At 33.1% G+C, this 26394-nt stretch overlaps 2 protein-coding genes across 2 annotated transcripts; both read left to right on the forward strand.

Annotated features, from left to right (window-relative positions):
• The first annotated feature begins 13932 nt into the window (after nucleotides 1-13932).
• On the forward strand, nucleotides 13933-16659 carry LOC139866070 (SEC1 family transport protein SLY1-like). Its single transcript, XM_071854198.1, has 2 exons — nucleotides 13933-14061; nucleotides 14583-16659. The coding sequence occupies exons 1-2, from the start codon at nucleotides 14031-14033 to the stop codon at nucleotides 16406-16408; spliced, it is 1857 nt and encodes a 618-aa protein (XP_071710299.1). The 5' UTR covers nucleotides 13933-14030; the 3' UTR covers nucleotides 16409-16659.
• A 3460-nt stretch (nucleotides 16660-20119) lies between these two features.
• Nucleotides 20120-26218, forward strand: LOC139868215 (CST complex subunit CTC1). The gene is made up of 17 exons (XM_071856546.1): nucleotides 20120-21148; nucleotides 21344-21462; nucleotides 21558-21632; nucleotides 21726-21804; nucleotides 21947-22009; nucleotides 22103-22180; nucleotides 22259-22450; nucleotides 22723-22827; nucleotides 22943-23221; nucleotides 23485-23590; nucleotides 23759-23868; nucleotides 24271-24762; nucleotides 24845-24936; nucleotides 25072-25276; nucleotides 25440-25554; nucleotides 25662-25954; nucleotides 26042-26218. The coding sequence occupies exons 1-17, from the start codon at nucleotides 20120-20122 to the stop codon at nucleotides 26216-26218; spliced, it is 3609 nt and encodes a 1202-aa protein (XP_071712647.1).
• Nucleotides 26219-26394: the final 176 nt, after the last annotated feature.

Consider the following 26394-nt stretch of genomic DNA (forward strand, 5'->3'; position numbering starts at 1 on the left):
ATCATTTCATAATTTTAATAGACCACAAGATTTCATATTTCCATTTCTCATAAACATACGTCCCATGCATAGAGACAAAAATCATTCATATGGATTGAACACCTGGTAACCAACATTCACAATATGTATATAAGAATATCCCCATCATTCCGAGATCCTCCTTCGGACATGATATAAATTTCGAAGTACTAAAGCATCCGGTACTTTGGATGGGGCTTGTTGGGCCCGATAGATCTATCTTTAGAGTTCGCGTCAACTAGGGTGTCTGTTCCCTAATTCTTAGATTACCAGACTTAATAAAAAGGGGCATATTCGATTTCGATCATTCAACCATATAATGTTGTTTCAATTACTTGTGTCTATTTCGTAAAACAGTTATAAAAACAGCGCATGTATTCTCAGTCCCAAAAATATATATTGCGAAAGCATTTAAAAAAAAAAGGAGTAATGAAACTCACGCATATAATTATTATAAAACAGTTAATAAAACATTTGCATGTATTCTCAGCCCCAAAAATGTAAAGAGTAAAAGGGATCAAATGAAACTCACCAAACTGTATTTTGTAGTAAAAATACATATGACGTCATTTAACAAGTGTAGGGTTGGCCTCGGATTCACGAACCTATATCATTTATATATATATTAACACATATAATGGTAATTGAACAAATGTCTATATTATTAGTGATTTAATTGTTATTTTAATTATGTGTTTCATTAATAACCTAACTAATTATATTTATTAATATCAAATATTAATATAGTTATGTTAGATATAGTAATTATAGTTTTATATAACTATGAGTTATTTGATAAAATAATATAAATAAAAAGCTATTTTATTTTATAATAATAGTAGTAATATAACAAAAATAATAGTTTTTATAAAAGTGATACTTTTAATGATAATGATAAAAATGATAACTTTAATAAAAATGGTATTTTTAATAAAATGTTAATTTAAATATTAATAATAATAATAATAATAATAATTACTAATAATAATAATAATAATAATAATAATAATAATAATAATAATAATAATAATAATAATAATAATAATAATAATAATAATAATATTAAGTGATAAGTAAACTACCTCAAAAGGGTAGCCCTTAAAACTATGCCCAAATATGGGTTTGAACCCGCGACGTCCCGCTAACCCGATAATATCCTTAACCATCCAAGCAATTTCTGCTTTTCCGATATTTATTCGTTTCATTTTATATATCACCCATATATACTTTCTAGTGGCTTTCTTCTTCTCAAAAATATTTTTCGATCGAGCCAAACAACACTTTGTATATCACAACTACATCCCTCATTTCAGTTTTTGGTCGGCCCAATCACCAATCCATAGCTCACGGCCCAATCAAATATCATTATAGAGCTACGGCCCATATTGGTTGAAAATGGAAATCATATTGAAATGAGGTAATCAGCCAACAACTAGCCACCTGCATGCTTTCACTTTCATATATATATATATATAATATATATGTATATATTTTTTTTTTTCGGAAGTGGAGTCACCACTTTATCCACCTTTTGATTTTTTTTTTTTTTTTTTTGTACTTCCAATCACTACAATATGTGTTAGCCATGTTTTTGTCCCACTTGCCAAAGGATATACGTCCCACTAGCAAAAAAAAAAAAAAAAAAAAAAATTTTATCTTCGGCACTTTTTTTTTTTTATTGAACCATTTATTAATGAGTCAATGTGTTAATGAAAAAGTTAAGTGGGAAATCCTTTGCTAAACAAAAGTCTCGGCCAAAGTCTCTAAATTATAAACGCACATGTAGCACTTCATTTGATTAACCATTTAGGCAAACTTTTAATCACGCCTAGTATTCCCCTATGGTTCCACTTGGTCGGCCAACTGTTGAATTGCATCGAATGATTATTTACCATCTTTAATTAAGCTTTCCTTTATACCCCACTAATATGTCACTTTCCATTACCCTAAATATGATCAATAGTCGTGACAGGTTAGTGATGGTTTGAACAAGATGGTAGTATGGTGATGTTGTGGCATTCGAATGGGAATAGAAAAGAACAGGATCGTCCAGCAAGTCGAAGGGGTGTTAATATATGCATGTGTGTTTGTATGTTTTAAAATAAAATAAGAAATAAATAGAGTAAATTGCATAGGCGGTTGGTTCCTGGGTTCTGTCTATAAACGAGATTTAGATAGAAAGAAAGAAGGAAAGAAAGAAAGAAACCAAGATAATTTAGTAAGGGTGTTTGGCTAATCTCATGTGTGTGTGATTAATCGTGGTTTAAATAGTGATGAAGTGGGTTTACTTGGTGAAGTTGGAGAGGTGCCAGGGGATAAATATTTGAGTTGTGGTTGTATATGGAATGCATAAGAATATGTATAATGATGGTATTGTCTGGTCGAATAATAGGAGGCAACCTATGGGTCTTTGGTTTACCATGTAAATGGTTATAGAATAGTTGTAGAAATAGGAAAAGAGATATTAATAAGGTGGTGGTGAATATAGATTAGCAAAGATGCAGCTCGAGTATGCCAGGGAAAAGAAAGAAGGAAAAATATAAAGTGGGAAAGAAGGAAAAACATAAAGAGGGTGGGATGGTTTACTAGTACACGTATGTAAATATATTTATGGAGATAGATGGCTTATTTTATGGCACAAGTGGAAGAAAAGCAACCAATAATTAATACTCATGTGATGATTTGAGATGTGAATTGACAAGAAGAAACGGTAGGTTTAAATCCTAACTTTCATCCGTGACAGATGGTTGGAAATTATCCTACCGACAGTTCACACGGGGTACTATTTCGTGTTCCGTTGATAATCAGTGGCGGGTAAAATTATTCAGAAAAATCCAATATTTTTAAATTAACCATATTTATTTATTTTGGTCATTATGGTATAAAATTCAGTCAATAATTTAATAAATAAAAATTACATCAACTGTCCCTCTCATTTATGGGTAAAATATAAAAAGTGTTAAAATTAAATGATTAGGTCCTAAATATACTTTTAATAAGCCTATAACTTATATAACTCATTTTCGGATCACCTTTTATTTTAAAATTACATAAATTCAAACTAAACTTCTCTAAATAATAATCGAGACGTCCAACAAGTATTACAATTATTAAATAATTATATTTGATATACTCTCTCTCTCTATATATATAGATTTATTTTAATAACAATTTAATTGTATCGTATATTATTTTATATTTTCAGTTCTAACAATTAAAACGTATATTATATATATATACATATATTTATATTTATATGTATACACATTTATTTTCAATTAATGGTTCGTGAATCGTCGGGAGTAATCAAAGGTCAAATGATTTCAGAAAATAGTTCAAAAATTTTGAGATTCAATTAAATAGACTTTGCTTATCGTGTCGAAACATATAAAGATTAAGTTTAAATTTGGTCAGAAATTGCCGGGTCGTCACAGTACCTACTCGTTAAAGAAATTTCGTCCCGAAATTTGAGTAGGGTTGTCATGGCTAACAATAAAAATGTTTTCATGACGAGTATGAGTTGATAAATAGAGTTTTATCATCATTGAGTAATATAGATAAAACAATTTAATCACTCGAAGCGTACGAATGAAGCTATCACTAAATAGTGAAATGAGATAGACAAGTTTCTTCATAACTTTTCACTAGTCGTGGTTGAATTCCGGAATTCAAGGAATTTAAAGAAAATCTTCGAAATTTAAAAGATTTGATTCTTCGGCGAATAAGGAAATTAAGATCTCTATAATTAAATACGGTGATCTGCCTTGATTACTCTGTCTGATATTCCTATTATAAATTAAGCTTTTCCGTTCCATTATTCTCACCATTCCTATACTTTCTTTCTTAGTTCATACATCCAAAAGATTGTGACAATGCTTAATCCAGTTCTAATCCTTGATATTTTCCTAATTATCATTTCTGTCATCCTTCTTTTTAATCTTCCACCAGAAGAATCTGGTTACTTCTACTATTACCTTGGGGTGATACTATTCTTAATTATGCCGTGTCTTTATATTGCTATTCGTATTAATATCCACGGTTTGAAATTTCTGGGTTGTTGTTGAGTTTTATATCTTCCCTTTTATTTCGATGTCCCTGCTTCTGTCTCCTATAACCATTGTCATCCACAGTTAATGCTCTCTCCTATTTGCTGTGATTTATACCCCCATTTACACTTCGAAGCTTTATGCTCTATTTTCTCTTCTATCCATTACGCACATCATGTGATGATCCAGAATTCGTAGGTATTGAGTTTCGAATGAACATGGCTAATGTTTTAAGAGAGAAGTTGTAATAGTACAATCTTGATTGGTTAATTTACCAGAATTCAAGAGAAAAGATAGAACTATCAGGAAGATATGTTCTAGATATGTTTGAAGATTAGATAGAATGTAAGAGTCGTGTAACATGGCACATGATGACGTTATGATCTGTGAATCATCACGTTCCATTTAGAAACTCAGCATGACTTAATGTAATATAATCACATTGATCAAGTGTCATTATATTATACTAACTCATGTATCAGTTCCCAACATTACTTCAATAACATTCATATTTTAAATTCGAAGGTTCGCAGAATATAGAAACTAATAGTTTCTCATATGATGTAACACTGATAGCTCAAAGAGATAAATGATTTCAGATAAGATTGGTTATAAAAATATATTCAGAAATATCGAGGATATTTATAATGAAAGATACGATAATATCTCGGAATATCTAAGATCAGAGAATGATGGAGACTATTGTCTGCAAGGGTTTAGAGTAATGAGCAAAATATTCGCTAAAGACTTCAGTAGACATTGAATCATTTAGATTCTTTGAAGTCAAACTTATTCTTTGTGATTTGTCCACGGCTTCTTTCATAGTTTCGCATAATCCGCTTTTCGGTACTAAATTTTCTATTGAATGTTTCCACTATAATGATACACAGGAAGCACGAGGAGGTATATAATTTCGGACGAGAATATTTATGAAAATATCCTCAGAAATATCGAAGATATTGATGATGATATTTTGGAATTTCTAAGTTCGATGGTTGATGGGGAAAGATTTTTCTCAAGATTTTAACATGACTTCGGATCAAGATATTCTCTAAAGATTTCAACGGATGCAGAATTACCTGAATCCTTTGAATATAGGGTTTGGTCCTTGTATTTATCCTTGGTCTCCTTCGTGGTTAGCTCAATCCGTTTTCCAGTTCCAACTTTTCTGAGCTTTTCCAACATTCTATTCTTCATCATCAAACTTCCGATGATTAGGGTCATTTACAGTTTTTGTTGCTTCATTCAACTTTTCAAAATTCAGAGTATTGGTTCGCAGACTGGGTGCTTTTCAGAATTTCAGAATGGAAGATCATTATTCTAAGAGATAAATGTTATACATATAACTGTTGATGTAGATATACTGTGAGTTTTCAAAGTACTGCTTGCCGATTCTTCTACATTTACTGCTACCATATCTAAATCATTGGTTATCGATCTGAGGTGATTTCAAGAGAATTGTATTTTTAGATGATTAAACACTGATGGTAATATGGTAGAATATAAAAGGTTCCCCTGTAACAATAAAAGAGCACGCAGATATATCAAGATTATAATAAGGTTGTTTCGAACGAAAAGTTGAAGTTGTCTTGATGGAGCTGTGACAAAATTGGCTATTTTGAGAAAAAACTGCAAAGTTATTTTGGGTAATAGTAATACTAAAGGAATTAGTACAGCTACGTGTTAAATGTTTACTCGGTTCCGAGTATTTTCAGGTGCATAACTATATGCATCAATCTTTTCCTTTCGTAGATGAAGTGTGGTTGGTTCATCCTCTCGATTGAGGTGTTTTCAAGAATCATGAAAGGTTTGAACGCAGATTGTAATTATGATGATACGAATGGGGTTTAAAATGAAATCAAGTGGCAAATTTGAAGAATTGTTTAGTTTCATAAGTTATAATCAATATTTTAATTCATTTTAATTCATTTCAACCCTGTATAGCTAACTCCCGCATTACTGCATATAGAGTGTCTATGGTTATTCCAAATAATATATATAGATGCGTCGATATGATATGTCAAAACCTTGTATACGTGTCCCGATATTTAAAGTGCGTAAAAATAAATAACAAAAATTAAATGATGATAAATAAAGTGCGTAAAGTAAATAACAGAAATTAAATGACGATAAATAAAATTGCGAGAATGTAAATTGCGATAAATAAATTGCGATAAATAAAATGTAATCAGTTAGCTAGGAACAATTAGCTAGGAACAGTTAGCGTGGATTCTTAACAACATTTTTCTCGTAGTTAATTTGTTTGTTTCTAACAAATTTTATTTTGTCCAGTGTTTTCTTCAATATGCCACTTGTTAGATTCTGATAGATCAAAATCCAAATATGAAATTAAATGAAAATGGTTATTCTGTGGTGAACGGATTTGTATATCGGTGGATGTAAGTAGGATCGTAAATGAGTATTGAATTAGATTTGAAAGAATGTACAATATACTTATTAATGTGAAATCTGAATATTCCTCGGGTATTACCTACCCGTTAAAATATTTTCAACATTAACAGTTTGTACTAAAGAATTTTTAATTACAATCTTTATGAAAATATACTTACATATATATTTTCTTCAGATTTAATCATGGATTTAATGAATTAATATGACATTAATATCATTTGCTTTTTGGTTTGAGCTAGAATAGCTAATCTCTAAGACGTTAGAGATTACATAATTGCCATGTTCCGTGAAGATAAATGATATAGAACGATTCGTAGAACGAAAATTAATCGATGTAGAACAACGTGTAAAACGAAGATTATGCTCGAGGTACAGAATGAGATGTTGAGGCATAGATTGTTGATGGTACTGGTGTTGTTATTGATTGTACTGTTGGTGCCGGTGATGTTGCTGAAGCTGATACATTTTGCACCATATTCTCCGAATTGATTATTCGAGCGCGAAGTTTGTTGACTTCTTCTATTATTCCGGGATGATTGTCAGTTGAAACGAGCGGATGAATAAGGTCCAGAATTGTGGATAGAATATAATCGTATCAAACTACTCTGGAACTGAGGCTGAAAATGGTGTTACGAACAGGTTCGCCGGTAAGTGCTTCAGGTTCTTCATCAAAAGGTGAATTCGGTTAGTGGAAGGGATCGCCTTCTGCGCGGCTCCATTGATTAAGTCAACAACGAACCCATCAGATGAAATGGGGATGGATGATTGGTTGATTCATTCTGGTGACACTACTTTCGGAGCTTAGCTGAAACTCCATATTAGAATAGCTGTCGGAATTCGAATAATTCGAACTAGTTGAGGGATTCATCTCATACGATCAGATGAAGGATTTTCGATAAGAAATAGATTATAGGATATAGATTAGTACCCTGCAGTACATAATTTACATATGCATATATAATACTAAAATCCCATAAGTTACGGAGGAATCTACGGAAGCTGTCAGGCATCATTTACAGTAACAGATATGCTAAGATATGAATTATGTCTATACACTATTCATGCAATCCAGGAAGTAAGATATGTCTAGATTAAGTATGATAAGCAAGTGATTCCCTAAAAATGATAAGCAGGAAATTTTCGACACGGAATGATAAGCAAAACTTTTGACATGCAGACACGGTCGAAGTCCAGACTCACTAATGCATCCTAACGACTTATCAGTTAGACACACTAATGCAGACCCGGTTCCCTAAGACCACCGCTCTGATACCAACTGAAAGGACCCGTCCTAATCCATCCGGACGAAGTCCGTATCGATTATAAACGATTCACAATAGATGATTACATCGCGAGGTATTTGACCTCTATATGATACATTTTACAAACATTGCATTCGTTTTTGAAAAGACAATATTTCATTACATCGAAAGTTGACGGTATGCATACCATTTCATAATATATCTAATTATAATTGACTTAATATTAATCTTGATGAACTCAACGACTCGAATGCAACGTCTTTTGAAATATGTCATGAATGACTCCAAGTAATATCTTTAAAATGAGCAATTGCACAGCGGAAGACTTATTGCATACCTGAGAATAAACATGCTTTCAAGTGTCAACCAAAAGGTTGGTGAGTTCATTAGTTTAGCATAAATAATCATTTCATAATTTTAATAGACCACAAGATTTCATATTTCCATTTCTCATAAACATACGTCCCATGCATAGAGACAAAAATCATTCATATGGATTGAACACCTGGTAACCAACATTCACAATATGTATATAAGAATATCCCCATCATTCCGGGATCCTCCTTCGGACATGATATAAATTTCGAAGTACTAAAGCATCCGGTACTTTGGATGGGGCTTGTTGGGCCCGATAGATCTATCTTTAGAGTTCGCGTCAACTAGGGTGTCTGTTCCCTAATTCTTAGATTACCAGACTTAATAAAAAGGGGCATATTCGATTTCGATCATTCAACCATATAATGTTGTTTCAATTACTTGTGTCTATTTCGTAAAACAGTTATAAAAACAGCGCATGTATTCTCAGTCCCAAAAATATATATTGCGAAAGCATTTAAAAAAAAAGGAGTAATGAAACTCACGCATATAATTATTATAAAACAGTTAATAAAACATTTGCATGTATTCTCAGCCCCAAAAATGTAAAGAGTAAAAGGGATCAAATGAAACTCACCAAACTCTATTTTGTAGTAAAAATACATATGACTTCATTTAACAAGTGTAGGGTTGGCCTCGGATTCACGAACCTATATAATTTATATATATATTAACACATATAATGGTAATTGAACAAATGTCTATATTATTAGTGATTTAATTGTTATTTTAATTATGTGTTTCATTAATAACCTAACTAATTATATTTATTAATATCAAATATTAATATAGTTATGTTAGATATAGTAATTATAGTTTTATATAACTATGAGTTATTTGATAAAATAATATAAATAAAAAGCTATTTTATTTTATAATAATAGTAGTAATATAACAAAAATAATAGTTTTTATAAAAGTGATACTTTTAATGATAATGATAAAAATGATAACTTTAATAAAAATGGTATTTTTAATAAAATGTTAATTTAAATATTAATAATAATAATAATAATAATAATTACTAATAATAATAATAATAATAATAATAATAATAATAATAATAATAATAATAATAATAATAATAATAATAATAATAATAATAATAATAATAATAATAATAATAATAATAATAATAATAATAATAATATTAAGTGATAAGTAAACTACCTCAAAAGGGTAGCCCTTAAAACTATGCCCAAATCCGGGTTTGAACCCGCGACGTCCCGCTAACCCGATAATATCCTTAACCATCCAAGCAATTTCTGCTTTTCCGATATTTATTCGTTTCATTTTATATATCACCCATATATACTTTCTAGTGGCTTTCTTCTTCTCAAAAATATTTTTCGATCGAGCCAAACAACACTTTGTATATCACAACTACATCCCTCATTTCAGTTTTTGGTCGGCCCAATCACCAATCCATAGCTCACGGCCCAATCAAAAATCATTATAGAGCTACGGCCCATATTGGTTGAAAATGGAAATCATATTGAAATGAGGTAATCAGCCAACAACTAGCCACCTGCATGCTTTCACTTTCATATATATATATATATATATATATATATATATATATATATATATATAATATATATGTATATTTTTTTTTTTCGGAAGTGGAGTCACCACTTTATCCACCTTTTGATTTTTTTTTTTTTTTTTTTGTACTTCCAATCACTACAATATGTGTTGGCCATGTTTTTGTCCCACTTGCCAAAGGATATACGTCCCACTAGCAAAAAAAAAAAAAAAAAAAAAATTTATCTTCGGCACTTTTTTTTTTTTTTTTATTGAACCATTTATTAATGAGTCAATGTGTTAATGAAAAAGTTAAGTGGGAAATCCTTTGCTAAACAAAAGTCTCGGGCAAAGTCTCTAAATTATAAACGCACATGTAGCACTTCATTTGATTAACCATTTAGGCAAACTTTTAATCACGCCTAGTATTCCCCTATGGTTCCACTTGGTCAGCCAACTGTTGAATTGCATCGAATGATTATTTACCATCTTTAATTAAGCTTTCCTTTATACCCCACTAATATGTCACTTTCCATTACCCTAAATATGATCAATAGTCGTGACAGGTTAGTGATGGTTTGAACAAGATGGTAGTATGGTGATGTTGTGGCATTCGAATGGGAATAGAAAAGAACAGGATCGTCCAGCAAGTCGAAGGGGTGTTAATATATGCATGTGTGTTTGTATGTTTTAAAATAAAATAAGAAAGAAATAGAGTAAATTGCATAGGCGGTTGGTTCCTGGGTTCTGTCTATAAACGAGATTTAGATAGAAAGAAAGAAGGAAAGAAAGAAAGAAACCAAGATAATTTAGTAAGGGTGTTTGGTTAATCTCATGTGTGTGTGATTAATCGTGGTTTAAATAGTGATGAAGTGGGTTTACTTGGTGAAGTTGGAGAGGTGCCAGGGGATAAATATTTGAGTTGTGGTTGTATATGGAATGCATAAGAATATGTATAATGATGGTATTGTCTGGTCGAATAATAGGAGGCAACCTATGGGTCTTTGGTTTACCATGTAAATGGTTATAGAATAGTTGTAGAAATAGGAAAAGAGATATTAATAAGGTGGTGGTGAATATAGATTAGCAAAGATGCAGCTCGAGTATGCCAGGGAAAAGAAAGAAGGAAAAACATAAAGTGGGAAAGAAGGAAAAACATAAAGAGGGTGGGATGGTTTACTAGTACACGTATGTAAATATATTTATGGAGATAGATGGCTTATTTTATGGCACAAGTGGAAGAAAAGCAACCAATAATTAATACTCATGTGATGATTTGAGATGTGAATTGACAAGAAGAAACGGTAGGTTTAAATCCTAACTTTCATCCGTGACAGATGGTTGGAAATTATCCTACCGACAGTTCACACGGGGTACTATTTCGTGTTCCGTTAATAATCAGTGGCGGGTAAAATTATTCAGAAAAATCCAATATTTTTAAATTAACCATATTTATTTATTTTGGTCATTATGGTATAAAATTCAGTCAATAATTTAATAAATAAAAATTGCATCAACTGTCCCTCTCATTTATGGGTAAAATATAAAAAGTGTTAAAATTAAATGATTAGGTCCTAAATATACTTTTAATAAGCCTATAACTTATATAACTCATTTTCGGATCACCTTTTATTTTAAAATTACATAAATTCAAACTAAACTTCTCTAAATAATATTCGAGACGTCCAACAAGTATTACAATTATTAAATAATTATATTTGATATACTCTCTCTCTCTCTCTCTCTCTATATATAGATTTATTTTAATAACAATTTAATTGTATCGTATGTTATTTTATATTTTCAGTTCTAACAATTAAAACGTATATTATATATATATACATATATTTATATTTATATGTATACACATTTATTTTCAATTAATGGTTCGTGAATCGTCGGGAGTAATCAAAGGTCAAATGATTTCAGAAAATAGTTCAAAAATTTTGAGATTCAATTAAATAGACTTTGCTTATCGTGTCGAAACATACAAAGATTAAGTTTAAATTTGGTCAGAAATTGCCGGGTCGTCACATTCATCATTTATCCTAACTACCATAATAAATCATCTAATCATCCTATCAACGTCTATAATCATATTCATAATCCTAATCATAGTCATGATCATAATTTTAAGCTATAGTCATACTCAATTTTCTTCATAAAAATCATAATCTCATGATCATAATTTTCGCCATGCTACATCATCCATCATCTTCATCTCATGGGATCTCGTAACACTTCATTATTATACCTATATCGTTTATTGTCATTCGTTCAAACCACCAGATAAGAACATGTGAACTGGATCACTGCTCAACACAGCAACCCGAACGTGGCCAATCAGCAAAAATAATTACGACCCACTAATAATTAGAAGTCCACTAGAAATATTCGACAAACCCATTTAGAACTCGTGGCCTGTTGGGTTTTGCAGGAAATCGACTTAAATAAGAAAAAATACATCCGCTAGTTGCATGTAAGAAGAGGTATGTTGGTGTTTCTAAAAAAAATACTTTATCGACCCACCATGGTACGTTGGATCCAATAATATCCGACATAAAATCAAAAGAAGACTTTCATTTGTTTAATCTATTTCATGGCCCCTCAAATAAAATTATACGGATATGATTGTTGTCTCCACCATACTCTTGTAAATCACTTTCTCTTTTATAATCCACTATCGAATAATTATTGTAAGTGGGGTAGTTATTGATGAAAGGTTGTCGACCAAATACAAAAATGTTTATTAATAGCAACTTACTCGCATGCTTCATGTCATTTGAATTTGAATAGATTAAAACAGGAGAGAATCAGCGATTTGTAGTAGAAGCACATTGCAGCATCCGTAGCAGCTCATGGTGATGATGTTGGGTTGGTTTTGTATGGTTTTCGATGAAGGCATAAGGCTGTAATTGCAACAGCTTATGTGACTAGCTGAATGGGTTTTTAAATGGTGATGGAGAGGTTCAGTGTTTTCGATTATTCGGCAGAAAACAGGTACAATAGTAGTCGAAAAAGAGTGGTTGTTTTGGTTAGGTTGTTCATGCTGACGATTGTACAAAGGTGGTGATGTTTTGATCGATGGTTAAATGATAGTTAAATGGGTTGCAGTTTCAAAACAGAAAAAAAACGGATACATTACAAATAGTTAAAGGGGTGGTGATGGAAATGATTACGGTGGTCATCGGTTTGGTATGATGGTGGTGATTATTCTTTTCTTGTGTCGAAACAGTTGTGGTCTTCATGTAATCTAATGTCGAAGGTAATGATATGATAAAGATGTAAAAGAAAGGTGATGAGCAATTAAATGGAATGAAATTTATCTACATAACTAATAGATAAAAATTATGAATAGTTAATGGCACAAACCGTAAACAACTTCAGCTTCATGCCTAATCTCATAATCTCCTTATTCTACTTTCAGTTTTCTACACTTTAACCCCTACTTTTTAACTCTCACTTTATCAGTCCTATTTTCTAACAATTTGCCCCCTACTTTTTAACTCTTACTTTCTCAGTCCTATTTTCTAATTATTATCTACATATTTAATAGACAAAAACGATGAATAATATTGAGGGTATTTTCGACTTTTCACTTATTTTCTTTTTCATTTTTAACTAAATTTCATTTCACTAAAAAAAGCCTCCCACACTTTGTTCAAAAATTAGAATCGACCCCCCAAACAGGAAGTAAAGTGTCAAATCAACATTCTCATAAAAATTTTTAAATAAACTCCACCCAAATATTCAACGGGTCATATCTTCTCGCTCGCAACGAGTTAAATTTTTCCGGCACCATCGTTAAACTCGAAATAATTTTACGAATACAGTGTCACTAACTATACGCAAAACGGATGCTTTTTAAAAAACGGTAAATATTTGGGTTACATTTCATACACGTTGATTTTTCACTCGCATGCTCCGTAACTAATTATTTAGTGATTTTTTGGATATATCTCAGTAAATCTTCTACTCTTAAATCATACGAAGTGTTACTATAAGATAACGACTTAATTGCGTTAAATTTTTAAAAGTCAACAATTCTATAGCGAAACGCGGAGATGCACATATATTGTTGATTTAAAATAACATTTAAATCTTTGACGGGTTATACCTTTTAGTTCGACTCGAGTTGCGCTTCAACGACATCATCGTTAGCCACGAAATAATTTTGCAAACTAAAAGCAATAAAATATATTGAAAACCGAATTCCGGCGCGAAGCGAGGGTTCGAATAGTTTCGAACAATAAGATAAAAGAAGAAATAGGAAAAAGTAGAAAAAGATAAACGCGCGTCATCGTTAACTTTCTTTAAACTAGTAGACATATAAAACTGTTTTGCGTCGCCCGATTTGATACTTCGATCTATCTCTCGGTAGATCTAAATCATCAATGGCGCTAAATCTTCGTCAACGACAGACAGGTAATTTGATTTCTCTGGCCTCCTCAATTCAATTTTATGCACCTTCACAACCGATCGATTTTGCCCTAATTATTAACACCATTAAAGTTTGCATAAATTGATCTTAAGTTAGATATATACTCCGTAGTTGTTGTTGATTTTGATCTAATTGTTAAAATCAGCGTCCATTTTGTCCATTTTTAGTTTTAATTTTTAATTTTTAATTTTTAATTCAATGTTTATTTAGGTATTGCATCTAATTTCACTGGTCCTGATAGGTACCCTTAAAAAATGAAATTTTTACTCTTTCATATTATTAGGATTATGTGATATGTCATATGTGATTACTTATGTATGTTTGAGATCTAGGGTTTTGTTTAAACATAAATTGAGAGTTTATCTGCTTATCGGAGTATATCGAGATTTACGCTTGCATTCATCCATAATTTATACAGTTTAAATTGACTATTGTGCGTGTGCAAAGCTTATTTTTGAAGTAAATATATATGTTGAGATACATCCTTATTATGATCTACTTTCAGAATGCATAGCACGGATGCTGAATCTGAATCAGCCGATAAATGCAAGTGGAACAGCGAATGAGGAAGTTTACAAGATACTGATATATGATGAATTCTGTCAAGACATTTTATCGCCTTTGATCCATGTCAAAGATCTTCGTAAACACGGTGTAACATTATACTTTCCTATCAATAAAGACCGCAAGCCCGTTTCTGATGTTCCTGCAGTTTACTTTGTAAAGCCCATTCAAAAGAATATTCAAAGGATCATTTCTGATGCATCAAACTCCCTTTATGATTATTTCCATCTTAATTTTTCATCATCAATACCTCGCCCCCTTCTTGAAGAACTTGCATCCGGGACTGTAAATACGGATTCTACTAAACGAATAAATAAGGTACACGATCAGTATTTGGAGTTTGTAACGTTGGAAGATAATCTGTTTTCTTTAGCAGATAAATCTTGTTATGTGCAATTAAATGATCCCAAAACAACAGATAATGAGATTGAAGAAATAATTGAAAAGCTTGCAAGCGGGTTGTTTTGTGTGTTGGCTACACTTGGTGTTGTTCCAATTATTAGGTGCCCGCGTGGTGGGCCCGCTGAGATGGTTGCGTCGTTGTTAGATCAACGATTACGTGATCATTTACTTGTTAAGAATAACTTGTTTACAGAAAATGGCCACTTTACTAGTTCATTTCAAAGGCCTGTTTTATGTTTATTTGATAGGAATCTTGAGTTGTCGGTTGCTATTCAACATGACTTTAGGTATCGACCTCTTGTTCATGATATACTCGGGTTGAAACTGAATAGACTTGGCGTAAAAGAAAACAATGGTGGGAAGAAATCGTATGAATTGGACGGGTTGGATCCGTTTTGGGTTGCAAATGGATCTTTGGAGTTTCCTGAAGTTGCGGTTGAGATTGAAACACAATTAAGTAAATATAAAAAAGATGTAGATGAAGTTAATAGACGAACGGGTGGTAACGATGGGGCCGAATTTGAAGGAACTGCTTTAATCGGTAACACAAAGCATTTAATGAACGCGGTCAACTCATTACCTGAGTTGACCGAAAGGAAACAAGTTATTGATAAACACACAAACATTGCAACTGCTTTACTTGGAGAAATTAAGGAAAGATCTTTAGATTCTTTTGCTAAAAAAGAATATGAAATGATGATACGAGGCGGGATTGATCGTGGTGAACTTTTAGCTGTACTAAAAGGGAAAGGTACTAAAATGGATAAGCTTCGTTTTGCTATAATGTTCTTGATTTCATCTGAGACGTTACCACAATTAGAAGTTGAAACAGTTGAAAATGCTTTGAAAGAAGCTGAGGTGGACACTAGTGCGTTTCAGTATGTTAAAAAGATTAAATCTTTATTAAATGTTTCATTAGTATCAGCAAATTCAGCTAGTAAAAGTAACATTGTTGATTGGGCTGAAAAACTTTATGGTCAATCGATAAGTGCTGTGACTGCAGGTGTAAAGAATTTGTTATCTAGTGATCATCAATTGGCTATTGCAAGAACAGTTGAAGCTTTAATGGAAGGTAAACCTAACCCTGAAATTGAATCTTATTTGATGTTGGACCCGCGTGCTCCAAAGTCAAACTCTGGTCAAATGAAAGGACCGTTTAAGGAAGCGATTGTGTTTATGATTGGTGGTGGGAATTATGTGGAATATGGGAGTTTGCAAGAGCTTGCAAAAAGTCAGCAGCCAGCTAAGCATATTATATACGGGTCAACTGAAATACTTACGGGTGGCGATTTTGTTGATCAGCTTGCACTATTGGGAAAAAAGATGGGTTTGGGTAGTGTTCCGGGACCCGCTCCCGCCCAATGAGTTGTACCAAAAAGATGGTGGATCTTAAAATCAAGTCGTTTGTTATTACAGTTATTGTTGGACCAATATGGAGATTTCTGCTACTAGGTTTTTGTTTATTTGAATATTTGAAACTTGAGTTATAGTTATATGGTTTAATTTTGATATGTTTGAATCCAGTTATCATGTTTAACAGTATAAGTATGTTTTGGTCCTTTACAAGTCTGCTGAACTACAAATTATGTATAATCAATTATTGCTATTTGAATTGAGTTGGACGTTCTTTTTCTGCTGCTTCTGCACAAATTTTTTACGTTGATCCCTTAAAACTCACGTCGTTTCGTTATTTGGGATTTAGTAAGCTGTTTGTGCTACCTAAGACCCATTTGGGTATTTTTTGCGTTACAACCCACCTTAACCCATTTTTCAGTAAGTGATAGAAAATATGTTATATGTTGTTACGATATTGAAGTAATGTTTATATGACTACTGAACTGTTTGCTCCCAAATCAGCTCAGTTTGATGTAAATGAGTTGAACCATCATGTTTAGTGAATCTGGATTAGTTTTACTTTTTAGGCTACAAGAAGGTACCCCTTAAATTGAAAGGGAAATTCTTCAAGGTGGCAATCAGACCGGCCATGTTGTACGGATTGGAGTGTTGGCCAATGACGAAAGCCCAGGAGAGAAGGATGGAGGTGGCGGAAATGAGGATGCTTAGGTGGTTGTGTGGTAAGACAATGCTAGATATGATACCAAATGGAGTTTTTAGGGAGAACTTGGAAGTTGGGAACATAACCAACAAGCTGAGGGAAGGACGACTTAGATGGTTTGGACATGTTTTGAGGCGTCCACTTTTAGCCCCGGTTAGGAGAGTCGAAACCCTCGTTGTTGGGGGCGTAAGGAGAAGGGGTAGACCACGTAGGTTGGAGGATATATTGAAGCTTGACATGAAAGAGCTCTTATTGACCGAGGACATGACCTCTGATAGGAATTTGTGGAGGAGTAGAATTAGAATAGATGACTAGGTTCTACATATTGTTTATTTATTTTATATATTTATATTATATTTCCTGCCTACTTGCTTGTGTGCACTTCATATATGTCTTTTTTTTTTTTCGTGGGACTTTACGTATTAGTTGTACATGTTTTATGGATATATAATATATCTATACTTATTGTAGTATATTCACATGCTTTATTGCACTATATGGCTACATGTTTGTATTACATTATATAGCAATTAAATTATACGTACTTACATATCACATGTTTTTATACTAACATAGTATACTTATTTGTCTATGCTTACATTGTATACCATCTATTTTATACTGCATATTATACCTACATGCTTTTTACCAACATGTTTACGTATACTTATTGTACTTACATGACTTGTTATACTTGCATATTTGACACTCACTTATTTTACTTATATGTTATATTACATTATATTGTTACATGCTCTATTTACCTATACATATCGTATTGGAGTATACATTATTCATGGTAAAGTTTCTATTTTATCAACTTTACTTGTATATTTTTACTCCACATATCGGAATTAATGGTTCTTTCTGGTCGGAGGTCCATAGGAAGCAGCCTCTCCGCTCTACAGAATAGGGAGGGACGACTTCCTCTACCTGGGGACCGATAGGTATCCGTGGGTGGAGGAATGACTTCCCTTTTACTTTAGGGTAGAGGAAATGACTGTCTACATCTAACCTCCCATATACTCCACTTTAGTGGAATTGAGTATTGTTGTTATTTTTAGTTTTTCTACCAAAAATAAGCCTTTTCTTTATTACATACAGTATGTTGTAACTGTTGTTTATGAAGATCAAGGATGGATTTTATATTTTTATATCAGTCAAAGGTGCAACCAGCTCGTCTGACCCGTTAGGCCATTTAGCTACCCTCTGCCTGTTTTGCCACCTATATTGATAAGCCACGTTATGTTTTGGAATGTTATTTTTAATGTAGATTGTACTACACACCATTAACACTTACAAAAATATGCAAGTATCATCGTCACAACTCACAACCGCATTAAAGACTGCGTGACCAAAATCGATGGTGTGCATTTATAATCCGAGGAAGGAGGAAACATACATTTGTAGGTGAAACTGATTATGCTTTGACTGGATATAAAAGTTTTTCGGAGGCAATTGATTGACTTCAACGCTAGAACGTCTGGCAATGTAGAAGCAGTAGTTTGTAAATTGCACTTTGAAAAATTGTGGACTCGTCTAACATCAAAGTATCCTACCTTTATATTACTTTATATTACAAATTACTCCATTGCTATTCCAATCTAAGTTTGTAGTTTGATGATATATGCAGGATGGTACTGTAATAGTAATGTAATATACCAAAGAGCCAATGGCTTGGCGGTATCGAGGCCATCCTTACAACCTTGAGGTTGAGGGTTCGAGTCCTGCTTAGGACAATTCGTGGTGTATATATTCGAGTTAGATTTAGATGGGTGTGTGAGTTTGCCTTTCAAAAAAAAAAAAAAAAAAAAAAAAATTAGTAATGTAATATAAAATACAAAATCAGATTGTCCTCTTGTGTCCCATATTGCCTATGCAGAGTGGTAGAAGGAGGACATGTGAGTTATAATAACAAATAAGCACATCTTTCTCCACCTTTTGGCCAAATACCAAGTGCAGTATCATTTTATGATACTCCATTGACTCACTCGATATTAAACGTATCTTCCAATTCATAGTTTATATCAATGTAAATTAGTGAAGGGATCTTAATTTTTTTTAATTATGTAGGGTTATCGATTATTAGACGGGACCCTTAGACCACTGTTAACCCTGACTGTAACAATGCACTTTTTGGTAAAAAAATGAATTCTTGATTGTGGTTGTATACTTGTATTTGACCTTCATTACCCAAAAGGTCGAATTATTGTCAAATATTTGTAGGGTCATGTAAAATCTGGTTGGAAGTTGAATTATAAAAATAAAAAAAATAAACCAATAATAAAATTACATTTTTATTAAATTGCGATTGGTTGGTCGGTGTGTCAATCAACCGTGAGATTGCTAACACCTTGATGAGTTAATTATTGTTGCCCCTTTAATAGCGTTTCCCTCCGTCAAAATTTCTCCACATCATCTCACGGAATGTTTTAGACGCTCGGTTATTAGTGGTCTTAGTATTACTCTAGCTCCAAAGTCAAAATGAGAACCTTCAATGACTAGTTGCACTTCCTTAAGTATGCTCGGACCAGGGGCGAAGATGGTATGGGGCAGGGGGGGGGGGGCGGGCGCCCCTGGTGGATTTTTTTTTCAGTGTAAAAATTTTGGGTTTTTCGACTTTGCTCCCAGTGGATTTTTTTTTTGCCCCCAAACCTACATATTTTGCCCAAAAACCTTCAAATTTTGCCCCAAATTCTTCAACTTTTGCCCCAAAATCTTCAAATTTTGCCCCAAAATCTCCAACTTTTGCCCAAAATCTTCAAATTTTGTCCAAAAAAATTGCTACGGTTAAAATTTTTTTTTTGCCCCCGGTGAAAAAAATCCTAGTTTCGCCTCTGGCTCGGACTATACTAGATAACAAAATCACAAACAAGGAGTTTATAGTTTTTCAATCTATATATTTTAAGCAATTTAAACATAAATAATTTAAGGGTAAAACTAAATTTTATCCCTAAACAAACTGTCATTGTACTCCCCAGTTAATATTTTTCCCGCTAAATTCTAGAAAGGTTCTCACCATGGAAGAAGATACTTCAGTAAACCTCATTTCAATCTCCGACCTACTCCACCGTCTCCGTCCACTCACCGGCGCATCATCTCTCTCCGTCAACCCTCCGATTCACGCTCCCACCAAAAACAACACTCAGCCGTCCGATTCACAAAACCCTAACAGTAACAACATCCTAAAACCTCTAGACAACCATCCAACATTACTCATCGGAACCCTAACCCTAACCCTACCTTCATTCTCCTGCCATAACTCAAGCTGTCTCAAATTCTCAGATCATTCCGGCGCCGTTTGTTGTGATATTCTCAAATTTGACCTTCGAATTATCGGCCGGAGAATCAGAGTCCTTGCCTGGAATTTTGTTCCGGCGAAACCACACGGCGGATTGTTAGAAATTATCAGGTGGAGCATTGATCAGTCCGAACAAATTTCGGTACCGAATTTTAATGCGTTTTATTTGAATTCTGTTATCCCTGTTTATGAAAAAGGTATAGTTCCTCATCGTTTAATATATGGATTACTGGAATCAATTAGCCCTGTTGCGAATGTGCCGTGTACATCGAACAAAAACGGTACTAAAAGCCTTGATGGATTTCTTGCTGAGATTACTGTTTGTGAATGTGAAATATGTAGTTGTAGGGATAAGGTCATATCATTTCAAGATATAATAGGAGCCGATCATAAGTTTTCGAAAACTATTACTCTTTATTTTTGTGGTCCTGCTTCGATATGGTATCCTGTTATATCGAGGTTGGTTGGAGGTGTTCTGTTGATCTCTGGTATGAAGAAAAAAATGGTTTTTCTTGGAGAAGAAAAGTCTTTAATGATGTATGTGACTGCAGAGAAATCTGTTATTCATATTCCTACGTCTACCGGTAAAAATGGCGTTAATGCAAGAAAGGGATTATGCAATGTTTACACTGGATGTATTACTGCAACATACATGCAGGGAATGGTTATCGAATTGGATCAAAATGTATTGTTGTTGCTTACAGATAATCATCTCTCTATGCCACACAGTTTAAGAACCGGTGCAATTGTATGTATATTAGATTATTATTAGGGAGTGTTTGGGATTTTTTTATTTAAAAATGATTATCTGCTTAAAGAATAAGTATGTATATCTTCTGCTCTAAAAAGTAAGCAAAAAGCTTATAAGGGAATAAATCCCAAACAACCCAGTTACACATAGGGATGTTATATGTTTCTGATATATGGATATTTTTTGTTATAGATAACATTGAGAAATTTTCATGTGGAAGATCCAAAATTTGCTTGGACGAAAGTCAAGATATTGGGATCTTGCTATAGGACTAGCATTCGTGTTAATGTGTTTTCCCCAACCGAAAGCAGGTTAGTGTTGATAAAGTTTTTTTTTTTTTTATTGTTATGGTTAATGGTTAATGTTTAGAACAGTATTTAACATGTTTATTGTTGGTTTGGTATAGATGCTATCAAGTCTTACAATCTCGAAGTCTTCTTAGGAAGTTTATTGAGTCGCTTACATTTTCATCTAGATTATGGTAATAACATGTGAATTTCGTTGTAGTTTTTACCTTCCTTTTTTGGCATTCAAGTACTCATCTTTCAAACGTTTCTTCTTTTTTTTTCCTCAGGGTGTTGCTTGTAGTTTCATCTTTTAGAAAAAAGTTTGCTGGGATTCTCACTGACATGGAGATCTTAGGATCGAAACATGTAATGTTTATCATGAAATTGAGTATTTTAGTTTTTACGGGCTCTTTCCGTGGATAAGTACTCTTATTATTATTTTACAATGTTTTTGATACCTTAGCAAACTTTGTGTTAAGCTGAAACAAGCATTAATGGTGTTTTGTAGTTGGAAGGATTAGTTCAGAAATATTCCAGTTCGTGTTTGCCTTTATCATTGTTCCGATTCCGGGTATACTAATTTTCAAACTCTTCAATTGAAACACCAAATTTATATCGAGTAATTAGTAGTTAGGGATCATTAAGTACGTGCATCGTTTGGCAGCATGGAGTTCTCTCAGAGTATTGTTTGCATGAGTCATCGGGCTGTGGCAAGAAAATCGATTACCACCCTTCAAAATTGGTATGTTTTGGCAGTTATAAATCTTGTAACAGTTTGTTATTTGAGCATCTTTTTTAAACAGTTTGTTATTTCTTTCAGGTTGTGCCCATTTCCAATTTCATCAGTCGGTGTGAGGGAATGTTCTTAAAAGGTTTATTTAAAAGTGAGACGGATTATGAAACGGACGTGTCATATAGTAGTTTATTTTGTGGAGGGAAATCTTATGATCAGCCTATTAGTAAAATTCTGAAAAGTGATGATATGAATGTTGTTTTGCTTGGAAATTTAAAGGCAAGTTAGTTTCCTTATCTCTTGTAAATTAAATATTAGTACTAGGTATTTGATCATTTAAAGTACATGCCCATGTAAATAACCATCTACTCTGTTGTAAACGGCGGCCATCTCGGCCAACTAGTCATTTGGTGACTAGCCCGTCCTGTTTCGCCCAGAAACGTCTAATTAGTCAGTCAACGCTAAAAAGTCAGGTCAAAGTCAGTCTGAGTTGGTCAAAGTTAGGTTGAATTTAATATATTTTTGATTGTGGTAGTGCATTTTGTTTGTAGATTTCAGAATACTCTGGAAAACTGCAATTAGTTGATGCAACGGGTAGCATTGATATTGTTATACCTGATCTTTCTTCGGTTTGGAGCATTAAGGACATATATGAGGTAATTACATCTTTTTAATCTGTTCTATATTAGTAGATAGCTGCTTATTTTTTTTTTTTTTTTTTTGTTGCTAATATACAACTCTGTATTCCCCTTATTTGTATAATATCATCAGATGAACGACTTTACTGTTGTAATGGAAGGATATCCTCGACAACTGGAACAGTTAGAATCACTCGATAATGAGCCGTTTTCATGTGGAAACATTTTTAACCATTTTAATATAACTGGGACAAAAAGGATCTCCCTTTATGTTCATTGTTATATGAAAGATGCAAAATTAAGAAATCGTATCTTATGTCCAAGCAAGGATACGAAGGAGAATTTCAATGAGTTGGAAAGCGGAAGATTCCACCTGCTTTTGTTAGTACACAAATTTCCTCTACAACAAAAGGTGTGTTTTTTATTGTTTTTATTAAATATCAATAATTTTGTATCATAAGTAACACATCAATTATACATGAAAACTGGACAAAAAAAGTGTTTGAGGATCATAACCTGACGATACTGAATATGACTAGTTACCCAACCTCGTTCTACTCACCCATCTTATTCTTCTGGTAGGGAGTATAGGAAAATTAGCAACTACTAATGATTTTTTTTTTTTTTTTTTTTTTTTTTCATTCATGCACGTTTAATCTGTTTTTTTATTCTCAGTTTCCAGGTGATAATGTGTTATTAAACAGCGTTTATGCTGAAGCCAGGGTTCTTCCCTGGTATTTAATTCTTCATAGTAAAATGAGAGATCTGATCGAATCATCTGATGGAGGAGAATATCCGGATAATGCAACGTTTAAAAGGTGTACAAAAGAACAAGCTTCCACTTCAGTTTTCCATGACTCTGAAAGTAATGTTTCCGACAATTTGAAACGTTCTTTATAGTTAAGTCTATATTTTAATATTTTTATAACAACAATTGGAGTAATTTAACTTGTTCTTCATGAATTTAAAGTAGCCAATATGGAGGAGGATTCTTCATGCAGCAAAAGTGCAAGGAAGTTGCTCCTCGAATTCAAGTCTGATAGCATCTGCAAGTATGAGGTTGGCCCATTCATAACCAAGGTTGTAAAAGTCGTGAGGCGCTGACCAACGTTGACTTTTAGTAAAAAATAAATTTATACATATTTATTACACATAAATTTATCAAACATACAACATATATATTTCAAACATAGATATATGGCAAAACATCTGATTTAAAAAAAAAATAATTTTTGCCCTAACTTTGACTGACACATACCCTGACACATACCCGACTTAGACTGACTTTGACCCGAATTTTTAGTGTTGACCGACTTTTAATACGTTTTTGAGCGACTCGGGACGGGCTAGTCCTCAAACCGACACTTCGGCCGACTTTTACAACAGTGTTCATAACCTTTGTCTATCCACCAAGGCTAATTTTTATATCTAATATGAAATATAATATGTCGCTCCATGCAGTCGATGAGGATTGGTGGCTATTACTTACTAAAGCACCACGACAAAGATCCAATATGTACTGCAAAGGACTGTAAAGCATTTGTGAATCCTCAAACACATTTCTGGAATGTTTCGTTCTCTGTGGAGCCAACTTGTCCTATTACTGCACGAACCATTGATGGATGCCGTGAGATTTGTCCAGATATTCATTTACGTCTGTCAGCTGACTATTCACACTTCTTAGGTCTCAAACTCAGAGAACTAAAACAAGATCTTATAAAACCAACTAAATCTATTAAAGGCTTATTGGATAGTTATAAGAGTCCTCGAACCATGATGGACGCATCAACATCATCTGGGACCTTTGGTGCTAATAATTTGCCTGTCGGGAGTTTATTATCTGTGCAAGGACACGTGGTGGCTGTTCATGAAGCTCATGGGGCCCATCATCGTATCGGTCCTGGACTGACAAACAACATGTGTATTCATGTTTTAGTCGACGAAAAAGACTTGGTAAATGCTATTTTCTGTTTTACATTGTGTTCTCCTTTTGGACTCCTACAGTAATTTTCTCTCATTTCTGACCACATTTCAGGTGAAGATTTATAGCAGCTTAAGTGAACACAGTTATCCAATTGGTTTTGGACCAGGCATCAAAGCTAGCTTTTATCGTGTTCTTTTATCAGTGTACGTGACTACGTGTCAACCTCAATCTACTAACATTTTGTATTTTTTAATATTTGATGTTTTCTCTATCATTTTTGAAACTTGGAATTTTCTCTTAATTCATAATTTCTTACCAACTTAATCATGTTGTATCAGTGAAGGGGACGTTCTCAAATTGACAGCTGCATCTTTCATTGAAATCAATTCCATAGTCGTTGATGATAACAAACGGAGTAACGAATGGGATCTCGCATCTGTTAAATCAGTTGTGGAGACTGATTCATTATCAACTGGTCCTGCAACTTTAATATCTGAAATTATGCAGTTTTCAGACCATAAACAACTACGACTGCATTGCAAAGTAGGTCATTACATAGCCATTTAGTTAGTGTCATCTCTAATTATGTTTGCTGTAACTTTATATATACAATATACAATATATAACATAATAACGTGTAATTTTATTTTATGTTTTTTCCTAATAGCGATAAATATAACATGAAATTTGGTGGACTATGTTGCAGGTTGTGGCAATTTATGTCTTGGTACTGGAAAAGAATCGTAAGCTTGTACATTCGTTCTCCACTGATAACTCAGAATCGACTTCTTTGAAAATTCCACTTGCCGGTTTCATAATGGGTATGCTTCTTGTTTATTGCTAGATTGAATACGATTTACTAATTGATGTGTATGTTTAATAAATACAAAGATATCAACTCCTTTTTCTTTTCATATTTTCTGCATAGACGATGGATCATCTTCATGCTGTTGCTGGACTGATAATGAGAGGGCAGTGGCTTTATTTAGTTTACGTTTGAGAAGAAGTTTAAATAAATCAAACAAGAAAACAGACGATGTTTCACACATTAACAAGATTCTAGATCAGCATGGCACAATTGTAATGAAGAACAATGGGTCCATGACTGATTCTTCATGTCTAGATGTTGCACTTTCTACTAATTCAGACAACGTTGTTAGTGGATCCGATGAGCAGTTTCTCAAGTCCATAGTTCTCCAAGCTTGTTCCAGCAACACTTGGGTGAGTAATTGAGAGTATAGTTCAGTAATTTAATGCCTTACACATGATAAACCTTGTAATATTCATTCATTTTTTCTCTATTTGCAGAATATTGTTGGTACTGTGTTGAATTCGAATGATATGAATCAATTAGCGGTGGACCGTTTACAAAGGTTGGACATGACATTGCTCCCGCTGCAGAATATATGGGCTTCTGAAGTTTCTCACTTGGATACCTTGAATGAAGGAAGAAACATTCTTCAAGAACTCCTAAAATCTCAATGACTCCATTTGATATTCATAATAGTAATTTATTATTGTAAGTTTTAATTTTGTGAAATCTACAACTCAATGATCAAATGATTGTATATGCAAACAAAATATTGTGCTAATTCAAATAACATTGTAGTAATTCAATTTCAAATATTTGATATTCATAATGTACAAGAAGGAAAATATTC

Source organism: Rutidosis leptorrhynchoides, chromosome 9 (genome assembly GCF_046630445.1).
Source record: "Rutidosis leptorrhynchoides isolate AG116_Rl617_1_P2 chromosome 9, CSIRO_AGI_Rlap_v1, whole genome shotgun sequence".
Classification (NCBI taxonomy): Eukaryota; Viridiplantae; Streptophyta; class Magnoliopsida; order Asterales; family Asteraceae; genus Rutidosis; species Rutidosis leptorrhynchoides.

What these genes read in the sequence shown, in the direction of transcription:
- LOC139866070 (XM_071854198.1), top strand. Translation starts at nt 14,031, where the DNA reads ATGGCGCTAAATCTTCGTCAACGACAGACAG. An exon ending in TCTTCGTCAACGACAGACAG is followed by an intron (nt 14,062 to 14,582) that starts GTAATTTGATTT and finishes ATCTACTTTCAG; the next exon opens with AATGCATAGCACGGATGCTG.
- LOC139868215 (XM_071856546.1), top strand. Translation starts at nt 20,120, where the DNA reads ATGGAAGAAGATACTTCAGTAAACCTCATTTCAATCTCCGACCTACTC. An exon ending in GCATTAAGGACATATATGAG is followed by an intron (nt 22,828 to 22,942) that starts GTAATTACATCT and finishes TAATATCATCAG; the next exon opens with ATGAACGACTTTACTGTTGT. An exon ending in ATAGCATCTGCAAGTATGAG is followed by an intron (nt 23,869 to 24,270) that starts GTTGGCCCATTC and finishes CGCTCCATGCAG; the next exon opens with TCGATGAGGATTGGTGGCTA.